The 15,062-nt window shown below is 37.8% G+C and overlaps 1 protein-coding gene across 3 annotated transcripts in view; it reads right to left on the bottom strand.

Moving 5' to 3' along the window:
• The window catches only part of FOCAD (focadhesin), a 109,797-nt gene that overhangs the window by 18,343 nt on the left and 76,392 nt on the right, over positions 1-15,062 (bottom strand). For all 3 annotated transcript variants that reach the window (XM_035309408.1, XM_035309407.1, XM_035309409.1), the window contains 8 exons: positions 13,005-13,093; positions 12,004-12,045; positions 9,398-9,506; positions 8,488-8,604; positions 6,473-6,711; positions 5,683-5,772; positions 2,458-2,605; positions 328-447 (listed from right to left, as the gene is read on the bottom strand). In XM_035309408.1, coding sequence (XP_035165299.1) covers positions 328-447; positions 2,458-2,605; positions 5,683-5,772; positions 6,473-6,711; positions 8,488-8,604; positions 9,398-9,506; positions 12,004-12,045; positions 13,005-13,093 — 954 coding nt within the window. The remainder of the gene's footprint in view (positions 1-327; positions 448-2,457; positions 2,606-5,682; positions 5,773-6,472; positions 6,712-8,487; positions 8,605-9,397; positions 9,507-12,003; positions 12,046-13,004; positions 13,094-15,062) is intronic.

Below are 15,062 nucleotides of genomic sequence, written 5' to 3'. Positions count from 1 at the left end.
AGAAAAATGTTATGAAATACTAGAACTGATGGAACACAGGAACTAAAGACATCAAGAACTCAGAAATACCAACCACCTCCCTTTTACATGCAATCAAACATAAAATCTGTTTTTATTTCACTTTCTGGTAATGACTATAAACATGCAGACAATTTATCAATGGACCAAATCGTAGTCAGGGTAACCATACAGCATGAACAACATGCTCAGTGTTAGTTAATGATGAAAGCAGATCAATTTTCATCAAGTCTGGATAGAGTAGTATGCAGTTTTACATAGGTAAGAGAGAAACAGAACTGAAGCAAAACCAAAACTCTGAATCTTCACCTGCTGGTTATTTTCCACTAGGGTCCGCAGCTTGTTCATAGCGTCCTCAGCCTCTGCCGCTTCTATGATTCCAACACTGAAGGCAGAGACACAGGAACAGGCAACAGAATAGGAAAGTACCTGAAAAATACATTATTTAATTCGGTTAACTAGTACCAGTACTAGGCTGCAGTAGGCCAAATCTACCCCTCAGATAGAGGATTATATGCCAACCTATTATAGCTCTGGAAGAGCATCTAGTGCATTTCATAAATACAGTAGTATTCATCCTAGGGTGCTGGCCAACTTTTACTGATGTGATTATCTATGCAATGCCTTATATGGTTTTAATTGATAAAGGTAGGTTTGGCATCTCATTCCAAACTAGGTCATGTTAGGGAACAGCTGCTGCATTTCATCCCCAAGTAAATAAACAATTTAATGCACAATCCATAAACTGAACAAGGCTAATCCCCAACACACATGTAATGCCAAAAGAAGTTAACTCCATAATCATAGAACCATAGAACGGCTTGGGTTGGAAGGGACCTTAAATATCATCTAGTTCCAATCCCCTTGCCATGGGCAGGGCAGGGACACCATGAAGAGCTTTAATAAAGTACAAACTTTCAGAGCAGTACTAAGAAGGAGAAGAGAAGAATACTACTGATCTCTAACTCCCTTAATAAAACAGAGGATTGTGCAACTCAGCTGATGTAGTCTTGCATATGACAGGCACGTTTTTTTGTTTTGGTTGTGCAAAAACCTGCTTATCCCGATTCTTGATTTCTGTTGTAAACATATCCCATTTCATCAGCCTTCTGTCTCAAGTTCTACCTCAGCAACACTACAGACTCATTCATGCATGGACCATGCTGAAATAATGAATGTTGCTGTATTAGTCCATGGTCAGAACATGTAAGCTTCTGTCATGTCAAAATGGAAACAATGAGTTTGTGTATGATGCCTCATTATGCTGAAAAGGTCCCTCTTTATTTCTATCCATCTTGTTTATAGCTCCTTATGACAACAGAAAAGAGAGGGAAGAAAACTACATTCCCGCTGTCTTAACTGGCTTTTATGTCTGGTTAATGTAATGTTGAGTATCTCCAACTCGCAGTTAAAATTGAAGAGCATGCTCAAATTTAGCACAGCTCAGTTTTCTAACTCTTGAAAATAGTTATAAAGACAACAGCAGATGAAACCATAGCAGCTTTCACAAGCTCAAATTCACATTAGTTAGTGACATCAGCTTTCAAAGAAGGAAGCAGAAAGCATACTGCTCTCTGCTTCCTAATAGCTATCTTTTTACCTTTTCAGGAAATTTCTTAATGTTTGCACAGCAGTACAAGTTATTTATTTATTTTTATTTTTTTAAACAGATATAAAACCAGCCTGACAGAATCATAGAATCATCAAGGTTTGAAAAGACCTCCCAGGATCATCTCGTCCAACCAACCCCCTACCACCAATGTCACCCACTAAACCATGTCCCTAAGTACCATGTCCAACCTTTCCTCAAACATCCCCCCCCAGGGACGGTGACTCCACCACCTGCCTGGGCAACCCATTCCAGTACCTGACTGCTCTTTCTGAGAAGAAATGTCTCAGAATTTCCAACCTGAACCTCCCCTAGCACAACATGAGGCCATTCCTTCCAGTCCTATCACTAGGTATCTGTGAGAAGAAGCTGATGTATCCTTTTAGGCAGCTGTAGAGAGCAATAAGGTCTCCCCTGAGCCTCCTCTTCTCCAGACTAAACACCCCCAGTTCCCTCAGCTGCTCCTCACAGGACTTGTGTTCCAGGCCCCTCACCAGGTTCGTAGCCCTTCTCTGGGCATGCTCCAGGGCCTTGGTGTCCTTCTTGTAGTGAGGGGCCCAAAACTGAACACAGTCCTTGAGGTACAGCCTCACCAGAGCTGAGTACAGGGGGACGATCATCTCCATGGTCCTGCTAGCTACACTGTTCCTGATACAAGTCAGGATCCTTTTTCTCTGCACACCTTTCCACAGCTTTGATATTGTGAAAGTCATATTATACACCAGTTATTCCAGTACTACAGGTATAAAACTTTGGTAAAAAGTTGAATTATTAAAGACAGCCAACAAAGAAAAAGGAAGATTTGAAATCTGTGATAAAACAGATCATACCTCCTGGACCGATCTGCTTTGGTCCTCACTGCTTTCCAGGTATTTGCAGAGTTTTCGCAGTGAAGCAGAAACATGCACTCGTGATTCTGTTTGGCTGCTGTAACTCATAAGGGAAAGAACAAGTCCTACTCCCAAAATACATCCGGTGCTTAAAGAGAAGGAAAAAAAAAATATATATATATATATAAGTATGTATGTATACATAATATGTATATTAGCCATACCTTTGCTGCTCTGAACACTTTTTTTTCATAACATTAAACTTGAGGGCCTACCACTCTCTTTCACTTGGCCATCTTGTTTGTGATCTACATAAAATTAATATTTAAGCACACTTCATCCGCATGGTATCTCAGATTTCCCAACACGTTCTAGGTGTTTCACTGCCAGTGTATCAGACACTCAGCACTGCTGTCTGTCATGACCCATCTTTGAATTCATTGTCACTTATCTCATCTTAGGTAACCTGGCCATGTACGGTGCATGTACTATCATGCCACGGAATGGAAGAATTCATGAATAAATAATGAAATAAAATAAAAGGCTTATATTTTAGGATGAAGCAAAACTGACATTTTTAAAGGGCTAAATCCTAGTAGTAACATCTGCGGATTTTAACAAGTTTCTGAAGGTACAGTAAAGAAAAGTCTGATGATAGTTTTGACTGAAAATGCCTCATATCTGAATCAGTTACTGACCTTGCAAAAAAAAAAACAAAAACAAACACAAACAGTCAAATGCTCTGCCCAGCAATTTAAAGGAAGATTACTATGCATTTCAAGTTTCATAATAATCTGCTTTTTACTACATCTTTACTCAACATGTAAGCTTTAGCATTTATCAATTACTCCATACTTCTCCAATATTTATTCTTGCAGATGCACGCTAATTGTAGCTGGTAACAAATTTATACAAAAAGACACATCTGCAATGATCTTGTAGAATTCATCCTTAATATACAAAATGGCAAGGCAAGCCAGAAAACGCAACTGCTCCCCATGATTCTCAGAAGCTTTGCACAAGGAAACCCTTCAAACAACAGCATTAGGTCAATTTTCACTGCAACATGTTTTTCTTTGGAGAAGAGACAGCTGTCCCATAGAGGGGCTGTAAGTACTGTTACGTTTGTTACCTATATGCTGTACTGCTACAATTGGAAACCTAGCTTGGATTTCCCTCCAACCCCCACAACATCAAGGCTGATGTGAGAAAATCCAGTCAATATGATCTACATGAATAAAAGGAGAAGTTAACAGTCATGAATGCACTTGCTTGCCAACCTTCTATCTGCTTCTACATAAAATAGGTAGAAAGAATAGGTGGAAAGAAAAATGAGCTGTTATATGGCTTCCGTAATGAATAACTCTGACAAAACCTAGTAGCATAAAGAACTAAGTGTCTAAAAATAATTCATCATGCATATTTTCCATACATGTTTACACAGAAATATCCGTGTATTTTTTAAACATCCTTATTTCTGTTTCTGTCTAACATACGAGCAGGTTAATGGTCCACTCCCACATCTCTCAATAATGTCTGAGCACCTTCCATTTCGAATCCGGAGCAACTGCAGTCCCTAAGGTTCTGCAATCTCAAACTCAGTTTCACATAAAAATTGAAGATGTATCATATTAACATACACTTAACCACTTGAAATGATTTGAAATGTTTTTCTGCTTTGCAAGATTATGAATATCATTGTTATTTTCTCCCCTGTGTGGTTGAAGACAATTAAGAATAGTGATTTATAAGCACTATTCCCACAACGACCTTTTCCAGACAAGAAACTTTTTAGAGTATTTTATGTAACTTAACACAGACTTAACACAGATTCTTACAGATCATAAGTGGACTCCCACCATGCTAAATCACTGGCTCAGGGAAAAACATTCTTATTGCTTAGTATTTATTGAAAACAGGTCTGTTTATTTTACTCCTGTCATCCTCATTAAAAAAAAAGAAAAAAAAAAAAAGAGAAAATTATCCTAAATAGAACAAAGAAAATAATATATATAAACAACATTCTTATCAAGACTGACATGATCAGTGAAGCGTGGATGTGTGAGATCCAGACTGCATAGTACACACATTGATAAGCCTCCTTATCAGCCAAAAAGTCAAGGCAGGATAAAAAAACAAAACAGAAAAAGCCGCTTTCTCAGTAATATCCTCTAATGTGTGAGATGTCTTACTTAACACCCTGGAGAAGCATATTATTAGGTAGACACGCATGTTTTCTGAAACAATCAGGAGGTATGCTACATCTCAAAAATTTACTGTAGAGCCCAAGCATCCCCCTGACATTTGCAGGCATGTGTGCATTCAGGGTGGGCGAGTGGAAGGCACACAGGCAAGGGCAGAGCGTGGGGGGCTCGCTTTCTGCCGGTTGTCAGTGTGACACAAGACTGCCTGCAACATTGCAGTGGCAGGGCAGTAATGCAGAAACCTTGTCTGCACCATGTCAGGATGACAAATCGGCCCCAGGACTCTGTCACCTCTCCCAGAGCCCTACTGAACATGACTGAGCAGCCACAGGAGAGGAAAAGATTAGTGGTGGCATTTAGAAAGAAGGCAAATGTGCCCTCCTTCATTTTTACAACATGAACTCTCAAAAAGCTTGACATCTATTAAAAAAAAAAAAAAAAAGCATCACCAATTGAGTATGGGTGAAGCACTCACATAAGGTCAATGCAAGGCGTATGTCCTGTGGTCAGCTATGCTTATCATCCTGCTGGAGAGGCTCTTGCTTTAGAACAGCAATTTAGAAGTTGACAAATGCCAAGCTTGAACAAAAGTCTTTCACATTTACAGCTCTGCCCAGTGGTGTGTGGCAGGAGGCCAGGCACAGGCTGAGGCACAAGAGGCTCAGGCTAAAGGTGAGGAGAGCTCACCTCTCCTCACCAGAAGCCTTTTCCCCACCAGGACAGCCTGGCCATGGAGCCAGGGCCCAGGCAGGTTGGGCCTCTGTGGCCTGGGGGTTTTGTGCTCTGACAGTGTAAAGCCTTGGGTAACATAAATACAACCCCAAAGCTGAGCCTGTTTCAGGGAGAAATGTAGACCTCCCAAGGTCCTTGCTAGCCTGCATGACTCCATGATTCTTGGAAAGTATTCAGAAAAGGCTGTTTCCATTATTACACGCTGTAGAACTTAGGAAAAAAAGCTTGAATGAATACAATGGAGCTGAAAAAAAAAACCAAAGCATCATCAGTAATGAGAGAAACTCACTTGTACTCCAGACTGGAGTCAAAGCAACACTCCTCCAGTGCATCCAGGGACTTCATTACAACTAAGTTCATCTGCTGACCAGGTACCTCACTACAAAACCAAAACAAGAAAGAAACTGAAAAAAATTCAAAATACAGCTCCGCTCTTCAAATCACATAGGACATTAAACCTCCTGATAATACTGAATGAGCCACTAAATACTGTTCTTTTCTTGCTGTAACACGTTCTTGCACTGGCCTGTAAGTGGTGACTGTATGGCTGGCCATTTGTGCCACTTCCATATGAACATACTAATGTAATTATACAAATAATACAAAAACATATTCAGGCCTTAACTAGCACCCATTTTTGGTACAACACCCAAAAAGAAATCAAGCACTCTGTCTCCATATAGGTAACTCACATGATGCAAGTGGACACTATCCAGTGTGCAGAACACAACTTAGAAAGGAGCAAGTGAGAATTGTGAATTATTTTACAATTAACTTTCTCAGGGCATCTAGTCCTCTTTAAAGACATGTAAGCAGTCAAATTCCAGGTTGCACATGCAACGTAGGGTATCATGAAAATTAACCAATCACCCCGAAGAAATGGCAAAATATATAGAACGTAACACAGAGGGGGAAAAAGACTATTGTAATAAAAGACACCTTGTAAAAAATTTGCAAAACACCTCAAGAATCATTTGCCTATGACTTATAAACACTTTATTCCCTAAACCATAGAGGCCACTTGCAGGAATAAAGTGGTAAGTTATTTGCACACCTACATTACATACAGTAATTCTTACCTGAATTTTTCTTCACACAAACGTGAGATGAACATCCCCAAAGCAAGGCCAATGTGGGTTTGAACAGCTTGAGACTCATCAGCATTTGGCTTCCCAGGTAACCTGGCAGTCAGCATACTCAGGACTTCCTCAACCTTCTCCTTGCATGATACAATGATAACCGGCACCAGGAGAGACAAAGCAGTGGCTGCACAGGAGCGAGCTATAGCACTAGCTGTATTTTCACCAGAATAGGATTTCTATAAAAAGATTTTTAAAAGATTTTTTTTTTTTTTTTTCCTTTTCCTCTTGTGGAAAGGATATAAAACTCATTTCCTGGTAGAAACATTCAGCAACTCATGAATTTAAAATAAATACCTATACAGCATATGGCAGCACAGAGGTATTGCAATCTGGCAATAAACAGTATTTCATGGCATTGCCAATTGTACCTTTTTTCTTTGCCTTACCCTGCAGGCAGTTTATACTTATTGTAATTGAATAGGTAATTAAACTAGTGTAATTGAATATAACTTCTAAGTATAAATGAGATTGCAAAATACGGAGTTGTAAACAAAGGATAAACAGGTGAAAACTGGAATTCAATAACTATACTACACATGAGTAAGCTCATCTGTTTAAGTCTTCAGCTTCCATTCTAAAATGTTCAGGAGTGTGATCAGAAGGGCAAATAGAAACTAGCCACAATGTCAAGGTAATTCCATAATTATAACGCATTGTGAATTTAGTGAGCTGGAAAATGCACTTCCTTAGAAGCATCACACCTAGAATGAATAAACATGAGATCTTGCAAGATTACCAGCAGAGATGCTTTCTAGAAGAAAGATCCCTTACGAAGTTTTAAAATTTATTTCCATTTTAAAAGCTAAACTCTATAGATACCTCTATTTATGAAGCAACAGTCTGATTACAAGTAACAGCCTAATCTACATTTATCTTCTTGGATGTGCAGCTCTGAAAAGATAAAAATTCCCATCAGGATGCAACGTACTCTGCAGGGCCATGCTTTCCATTGTGTGCCTTAGAATTCTACAAGCACAATATTTTTTGGATTTACTTACTTTTTAAACAGAATGGATTTTAGAAATGAAATATGAACCATGTCACACTGTTCCATCTTACAAATACCTTTTTTAAACAACATTGTTTTCAAAGGCAGAAGTCATGAAAAAAAACAAACACAAAAACACAGCAAAAACTGCTAAAGCCAACCAAGTGCTTGAATCTCCTCACATCCAGCCAGTCTAGCATTTATTTAACACTCCGTTTGATTTAGTCATTTGATTTTGGAGATGCCAACATCTCATTGACTGGACTAAAGGCAGTACATGAATGCATTTAATAAAGTTCAGGTTAGAAGACATCCTGATACTTTAGCTGCTTGGTATTTGGTCTTGTAGGACACTTACCCCCTTCTGTATCCACAACCCAAAAAGTTCCAATCTGGTCATCTTGACCACAGTCAGGAGTTAGCAATACCTATTCTTTAAAATCTATAACAATCTTTTAGGACCATCTCCTGGCCCAATTTAAAAATTGCCCGATACTTCTATAGCTTGAGAATTTCAGGCCAGTTATCACACAGCAAGCACTTATGACAATTTGTACTAGTCCTCTGGGGTTCAGGAGGTATTGTAAAATGAGAATCGCTGGCTCTGTAACTATTAGATTTTGAGAAAGTCTAAACTTCAGGCTTACTCTCAGAATCACTCAAGAATTTGATATTGTTGTATGAGGAGAGTCTGTTCCTGCTAGGCTGTTCTGTAGAATATTCTGTTGTGTTTTTTGTTTGTTTATCTTTTTAAAATTCCTTCATTTATGTGGTATTCTCATATAATTTTTATTACCTTGGTAATTAGGACAAAAACCCAAGGCAAAAGTAACGAAAGGAAAGAAAAACATATTATTCTATATTACAACTACTACTGGGCAAACAAAACCAGAGAACTCCAGACTAAGAATTTGAGGTAGAAAATGCAGATATATGCTCCCGTCTTTAATACCATAGCACATACCTGGTAGAACCATGGGAAGACTTGTCCTTTAGGCTGATAGCGGCTATTCACAATACTAAAGAGGGTCTCTATAACCATATAAATCCACTGTTGTGTGGGAAGAAAATCAGGTTCAGTCTGCAAAAATCAAACCCAAATATTCATTGTTATTTTTTCTTAAATCAAGCTCTACCCGAACAGAAAAAGTTCAGCAGCTGATATTCCACTTATGATCCACCCAGAATGAGATCTTACTATCCCTAGGCTCAGGAAATAGCGTGCTTTATTTGACATCTCTGACCCTCCAGACACTACTTTCTATCAGATTATTTAGTTAAAGAAAATGACAGCTGTCAGAGTGCCTCACAACAACAGCAGGAAAAATAAAACAAAACAAAACATGTTCCATTCACAACTCTGAACTCTTTAATCTTTTTAGTAAGTTGCAGCTTTTATGAATCCTCTTGGCCCAAAATATAAATTTAATATAGGCACAGAAACTAAGTGTGACTATCTGAGTAACTATAGTTTGGTTGCGAAGTACAACACTTGCCAAGGATATCTAGGCTAAGGATTTTAATCTACTGAAATCCAACAGGAAAATCTAAATTCTACTGAGGTAGCTACCACATAGAAGCTGACAAAAGGCATTTCAAAAACAAGACTATTTCTCCCCACACCATCTTTTACAGGTTTGGTCAATAGTAACAGGCATTGGAAAGCATGCCTTATGCTGCTCTGAAATGACTGAAATCATCACGTTACTTTTGTATGGATGACACAGCAGTTACTAGATGACATTCACTGAACAAGATGAAATTAGACTTTCAAAGTGTGAAGGACTTTATAACCACTTACCATCCCCTCAAACACACCTGGTGATACTGCTTCGTTACATTCCACTAAGAATTTCTTACCTAGATTGACTTACCTCAGGCATCCCTTCAGTGTCTGAGGAAAGGCTGCTTTCATATTTGGCTACAGCAACTGCAAGACCAGTTAAGGCTAAAATAGAGTTTCCTTTTACCACTGGGCTGTCTCTGAAAAAGACAAAGAACAATCAAGAGGCATGACAGACATGCCAGCAGCAAAACACATGTCTCAATAAAGGCAAGTTATGCTACAAGTGGAGGCACTTGCTCCTAACAACTTTAGTCGGCTGTCTTCTATGTATAACCTACCATACACAAATAGACACGTAAAGAAAAGCCCTTTTACCTGCCACTAAAAGAAGTGCTGCCATCTTGCAGAGCACATGCAGTCACAGAAATGCATCAACTGATCTTATCTAGTACCATCTCTAGACAGGATAACACAAAAAGCTCTCCAAGCAGAGGCTGCTAGACATGCCAGGTGTCACTTCACAATAGCATCTGTTTGGGAGTTTTAGCAGAGAAGCCATCACTGAAATCTCAGTTTAAAAAATTTATTTTTTTTACTCCCCCATGTTATGAAACAATCATATCGTGGAAAATAACTGGTTTCAAAGAGTAATGACTTGGACCGCATTGCAAACCTTTACTTCCCCCTAAAAGGAACTCAAGAAAAATAATCTGCCACCTAGGAATAAGATAGAGAATGTAACTATGTTCAGTTTTGTGAAAAAAAAAAAGATGCCCTTTTCCCATAATTCCCCCCAAAATATGTCAAAATATAATTCTGCTAGAGCCATCTTAGGTGTTTCACAATAATGGCAACTGATCGATGCAACTGTAGGAGACCACTGATGACAGCCTTACACTAGACCAATACATGGTGTATTACACTTTCTACATTAGTCCTGCATTTCTGAAAACTTCCTTGTCTGTTCCTGTAAGTACACACTTGCGAATTTAGGCATTTGCTTCCAGATCTAAAGATTTCATTTACACAATAAAAATATGTTGTAGGTTAGGTTTTTTTATTATATATATATATATATATATATATATGTATATTTTTTAAAGAAACATATCTCATTGGAATGTCATTGACTTTTCCTGTGTCAAACACTAAAAGTATATCATTTCAGATAAGAGAACTACAAATAATTACAATCAGGTGCTTAGTTAACTTCTTTGAAATCTCCCCTATCTCTTGCCTTAAGTAATTTCCTAATTTATGCTACAGAGTCTTTGTTGTTGTTGTAATTATCAGCTTCTAAGAGGCTACACTTTGTAACATACCTCATACTGAGAGGAATTTCTGAATCTATACATTCATAAAAACTGGATGCTGTAAATTTAGTGGGGGTAAAAAACATCATACTAACAACAAATCTTAGGAAGAAAAGGAGCAGTGCCTTATTCTTTTATGAAAACATGGAACAAATTAAGTACTTTCTTATAAAAAGGTCAGTAAACAAAAGTTCTTTCTAGAGACATGGCCTATGCACGTGAAATCCTTCTCCTGTTACCTAAAGAAAATGAACCACTTCCTCCCAAATCTGCAAAATGCTATCACCTCAATTACTTTTACTAATGAACTTTTATAACTAAAATCATAGCTTGCACTCTGAGACATAGAATATATATTTTTTATTTTTATGTTTACTTTATTAATAATTGTAAATATGTAATAAGTATTAAATAATAGAATTATTATTTTATTCCTCCTTTATCTCTTGCTGCTACATTACCTTAACACAGGTATTTATTGAGTAGCTAAAATATCAAACTGATTTCCCAGTCTCATCCCTCCTTAGCTGAAGCCTTTCAAGATCGGCTGATACGCAAGAAAATTGAGCAGCTGGAAATATCTAAACAATAATAAGTTAAAAAAGGCAAAAGAGTTCAAACCTTTATGGAAAATCTTGATTAAAATATCCAGAGCCTTCAGCTCACGGAAGCATGCCAAAGTATCCTTTTCTTCATTTACAAGAATACACTGAAATGGTCTCTGAGTTTTCACTGTAACTCTTCCACTGATGACATTTTAATGATTTATAAGCACTTGATGTTTTGAGGAATCATTGCTATTAATGCTTTTCCTTAACCTGGTACAAGTGGCCAATTTCAGGCTAACCAAGGGCAAAGCATAATAAGAAAGCTGCCAGTGGAGAGTAATAGGAGAAAGTCAAGCTACCAAATGAAGGAAGGTTAAGATACTCATTCCTGCCTGAAAGCCATGTGCCAATTCTAACTGCAAATTAACAAGCCTGTTACAATCTGAAAACATGTAATTACTTGTCTTTGTGGGCTTCCAGGCACAGGGAAGTCAGCTTAACAGAAACTGGATAGTTTTGAAAGGCCACTGGTCCACTACAGACCAGCCAATTTCTAGACACACAAAGCAATTTGAGGCAAACAGAGTTTGCTGTTTAAAAAAGAAGAGACTACAATACTATACAGTCTTTACTCAAAATATAATCCATCAGCCTTTCTAATGGACATACGCAATTGTAAAATGCTCAAATAACGAAGTGAGGATGAGTTCCTTTGTTGAGCAGGAGCCATGTGAAAACATGAAATTGGTAGATAATCTGTTGTGGGAAGTATCTTGCATCATCTGCCACAAAACAGAACTCATTCTCATCTGTGACAAATAAGTAGTTCTTACTTTGAAGCACCTTTGATGACATCAGTCAACGTATCTCTGACCCTGCAACAGAAAAAGCATGAATTTAGACCACATTGTTATATTACAGCAAGAGTTCAGCTAATTTTTGTGCCTTACATGAGCTCATTCTAGGTCAACAGTTATCTCAAATTGCTATTAGAAGGCTTCGCACAAATTAATCTCAGCTATTAAAACTACAGAAGTGCTCAACTAACACTCAATATTCCTTCATGCTAATTTGCACTACCACTGCTTTGTAAACTTTTTGCAAAATGCAGGTTTATTCAACAGCCATAAATCTATTATTTGCACTGTTACACATAGGCATCCAAATCACCACACTATGTCTTGGCATAATAAAATGAGAACGTTTTACGATGGACAATTGTAACAATTTATACAACACTTGTCATTCTCCTGGGAACAACTATGCACAGTTACGCTATTAAGGACTGTAGAAAACTGAATCCATTTAAACGAAAGCAAAAGGAGTAGTTGCAATTTCTTACATATGACTGTACTCAATTTATAATAGGCTTCTTGTCTACGTTTGTTTAGTTTGACATTCATATCCAGACAGAAGCAAAGATGCAGTGAATCTTCTACCTAGTCTGGTTTTGGTGAGGAAAGAGATCTTGTACACCACAACATACAATACCTATCCATAAATCCTGGCCATGACTGTCACCCTACACAAAAAGATACCTTCCAATCACAGTTCCACAACACATTATTAGAAGTCTAAGAATGCAGGCCTCATAAAACAGATTCATATCCACCAAGATACATGTTACTCAGGCTTTAGAAGAAATTCAGTCAGGGTTTCCATCTAAGTATGCTGTTTCAAACCCACTTAGTCTGGAAACACTGACATCGACTTGACAAATATCAATGCAGTATTACATAGCACTTACACAATAAAGCATTAACACCGAAGTCTACACCTTCTGCCCCCTCACTTGCCATTACAAAGCGTAAAGAGCATGCAAGCAATTCCTTACCAGAGCCACGCTGTAAACTGCTTGTACTGTACATCTTCATGATCCTCTTTTCCCTGCTTTAACTCCATCTCCAGCTTTGCTTGTCTCCCCTGCAGAATCACAGCATAAGTCAGAAGTAGACCTTACATGGCCAATCAATGTTAAGATTTTTTCAGGCAACACCTGGGTAACAGATGTAACCTTTCCCTTGAGCACTACTTTGTAAGTGAACCCCATTGTTCTTGATATGGGATCCCACTATAATATATAAGAAAAAAAATAATAATAATTCTTGAGTGAGAAAGACATCCGCAGATGGTCACAGATGCTGAGAGATTTATGAAAAGAGACAACCTCCCTTTGGGATTGGAGAGCGTACAACAAGCAGGGAATGAAATATAGAAGCCTAGCACCTAAGATGGGTTCTGAGAGCAAAAAATTACTTTCTTGATTCACTACTAAAAAATAATTCCTCATCCCTTTCCTTCTTATGATCTCAGCCTCCTTCTACTAGTTTCTTCTGTACCTCAAAGGAGATGATGTGGATTCTGGCCACGTGTGTTATCTAAACCTTTTAAGCAGCTTTGCCTTATGATCATTCTCAAGCCTTGAGACAATTACAGCTCAATTTGTTTGGGTTATCAGTTGCTGCTCTTTAGTTGGTTATTAAGCCTTAAGTGAAAAACAGACACATACGCTGTGTTTCATAAAAACCTGAGAACAGAAGATTGTCAATCCTCCAAATACCGATGTCACTCAGAAGGTGATTATCCACTCCCAGAGACTAAAGCAACAGGTATGATACAATGACTATAGAGTCAGCTGCATAAAAATTATGCTCTGCTGTCAGAAGCATAACCTTCGATGAAAAATTCCTTGGCTTTACAGTATGTTTAAATCTATTGCAATACTCCCAAACAAGTAAAAACTAGCTTAAGTTCAGGACTAAATCAAGAACTGTAGGATCATCATGAAGTTGAGTTCCCAAACATGCTCAACGTGCAAATTGGCACAAGTGCTTAAGCACTTGAGTAGACATACTAAGGACAGGAGAACTTCCAGATGTACAAAAGGAAAAAATCCTCTAACTAGTACTTTGGTGAGCTGTGAAGAGTATGCTTGGATAACCCAGCCTCCAAACAGTAGAAAAGGTTACTGTATACCCACTCAGAAATACCGAGTTATGTACTAACCGGACTATTCAGCTTATACTATAGTCTCTTTAGGACACCTCATATGAAATAGAAGTACAAGGAGCAGAATAAAGATAGTGGGTACCTTTTTAAAAATAAATAAATAAACAAAGCAAAACTTTTTTTTTTTTTTTTTTTTTTTTTTAAAAAAAAAAAGTGACAATGACCTGCTCTGTGGGTAAGATCTAAAATTACTATTTGAAAAGCAACTGCCTGCTTTGTCATGGGGCTCAGTTTAGAATCTGATGTCCACGGTAAAATTTATTCTAAAAAATGTTACAGAAGTGTATGTTTCACTGCATAGCAAAGGAACAGTCAAAGCTTCTCTGTTTTGCTCAGCAATCTGAGCTGCTCATGCCAATAATACTGATGTGACCTGGAAACATAAACAGTATAAAACAAAGGGAGACTTCTATAAGGGAGCAATTTGTCACTAGTTTTTACATCATTTTGCTGCTGAAAGAAAAAAGACACAACATTGCTCTATCTACCAGGCCAGCTAACCTACCTAAAGAGCAGTTTTAAGGTATTTCCTGCACTTCCTATCATTAGATCGGATGGAAAAATCAGTCCTTAGGATGAGTCCTTACAATATGCTAACATTGCATGCTGAATAAGAGAAGTTATATTCAATTAATGATTCCTCAATAGCTTCTGATCATTTTGTGGTACCATTATTGGAAAATTCCTATCTGAAATAATAGAACAGAAGTTTAGACAAAATTTCACATTCTAAAGAGTCACCTGCAATTGGAACTGACCTTAACAGAACCTCACATAGGAAAAAGACTAAAAGAACCAGAACTATGACCAGAAATTATACTTGTACAAAGCATCTCAGACTGTGCTGCCTGAAAACTCTAATTTTATTTTCTTTTCATAACTT

This window comes from Oxyura jamaicensis, chromosome Z, assembly GCF_011077185.1.
Source record: "Oxyura jamaicensis isolate SHBP4307 breed ruddy duck chromosome Z, BPBGC_Ojam_1.0, whole genome shotgun sequence".
Lineage (NCBI taxonomy): Eukaryota > Metazoa > Chordata > Aves > Anseriformes > Anatidae > Oxyura > Oxyura jamaicensis.
Note: the sequence above shows the minus strand (reverse complement) of the source record. Positions and strands in the feature narration are given on the sequence as shown.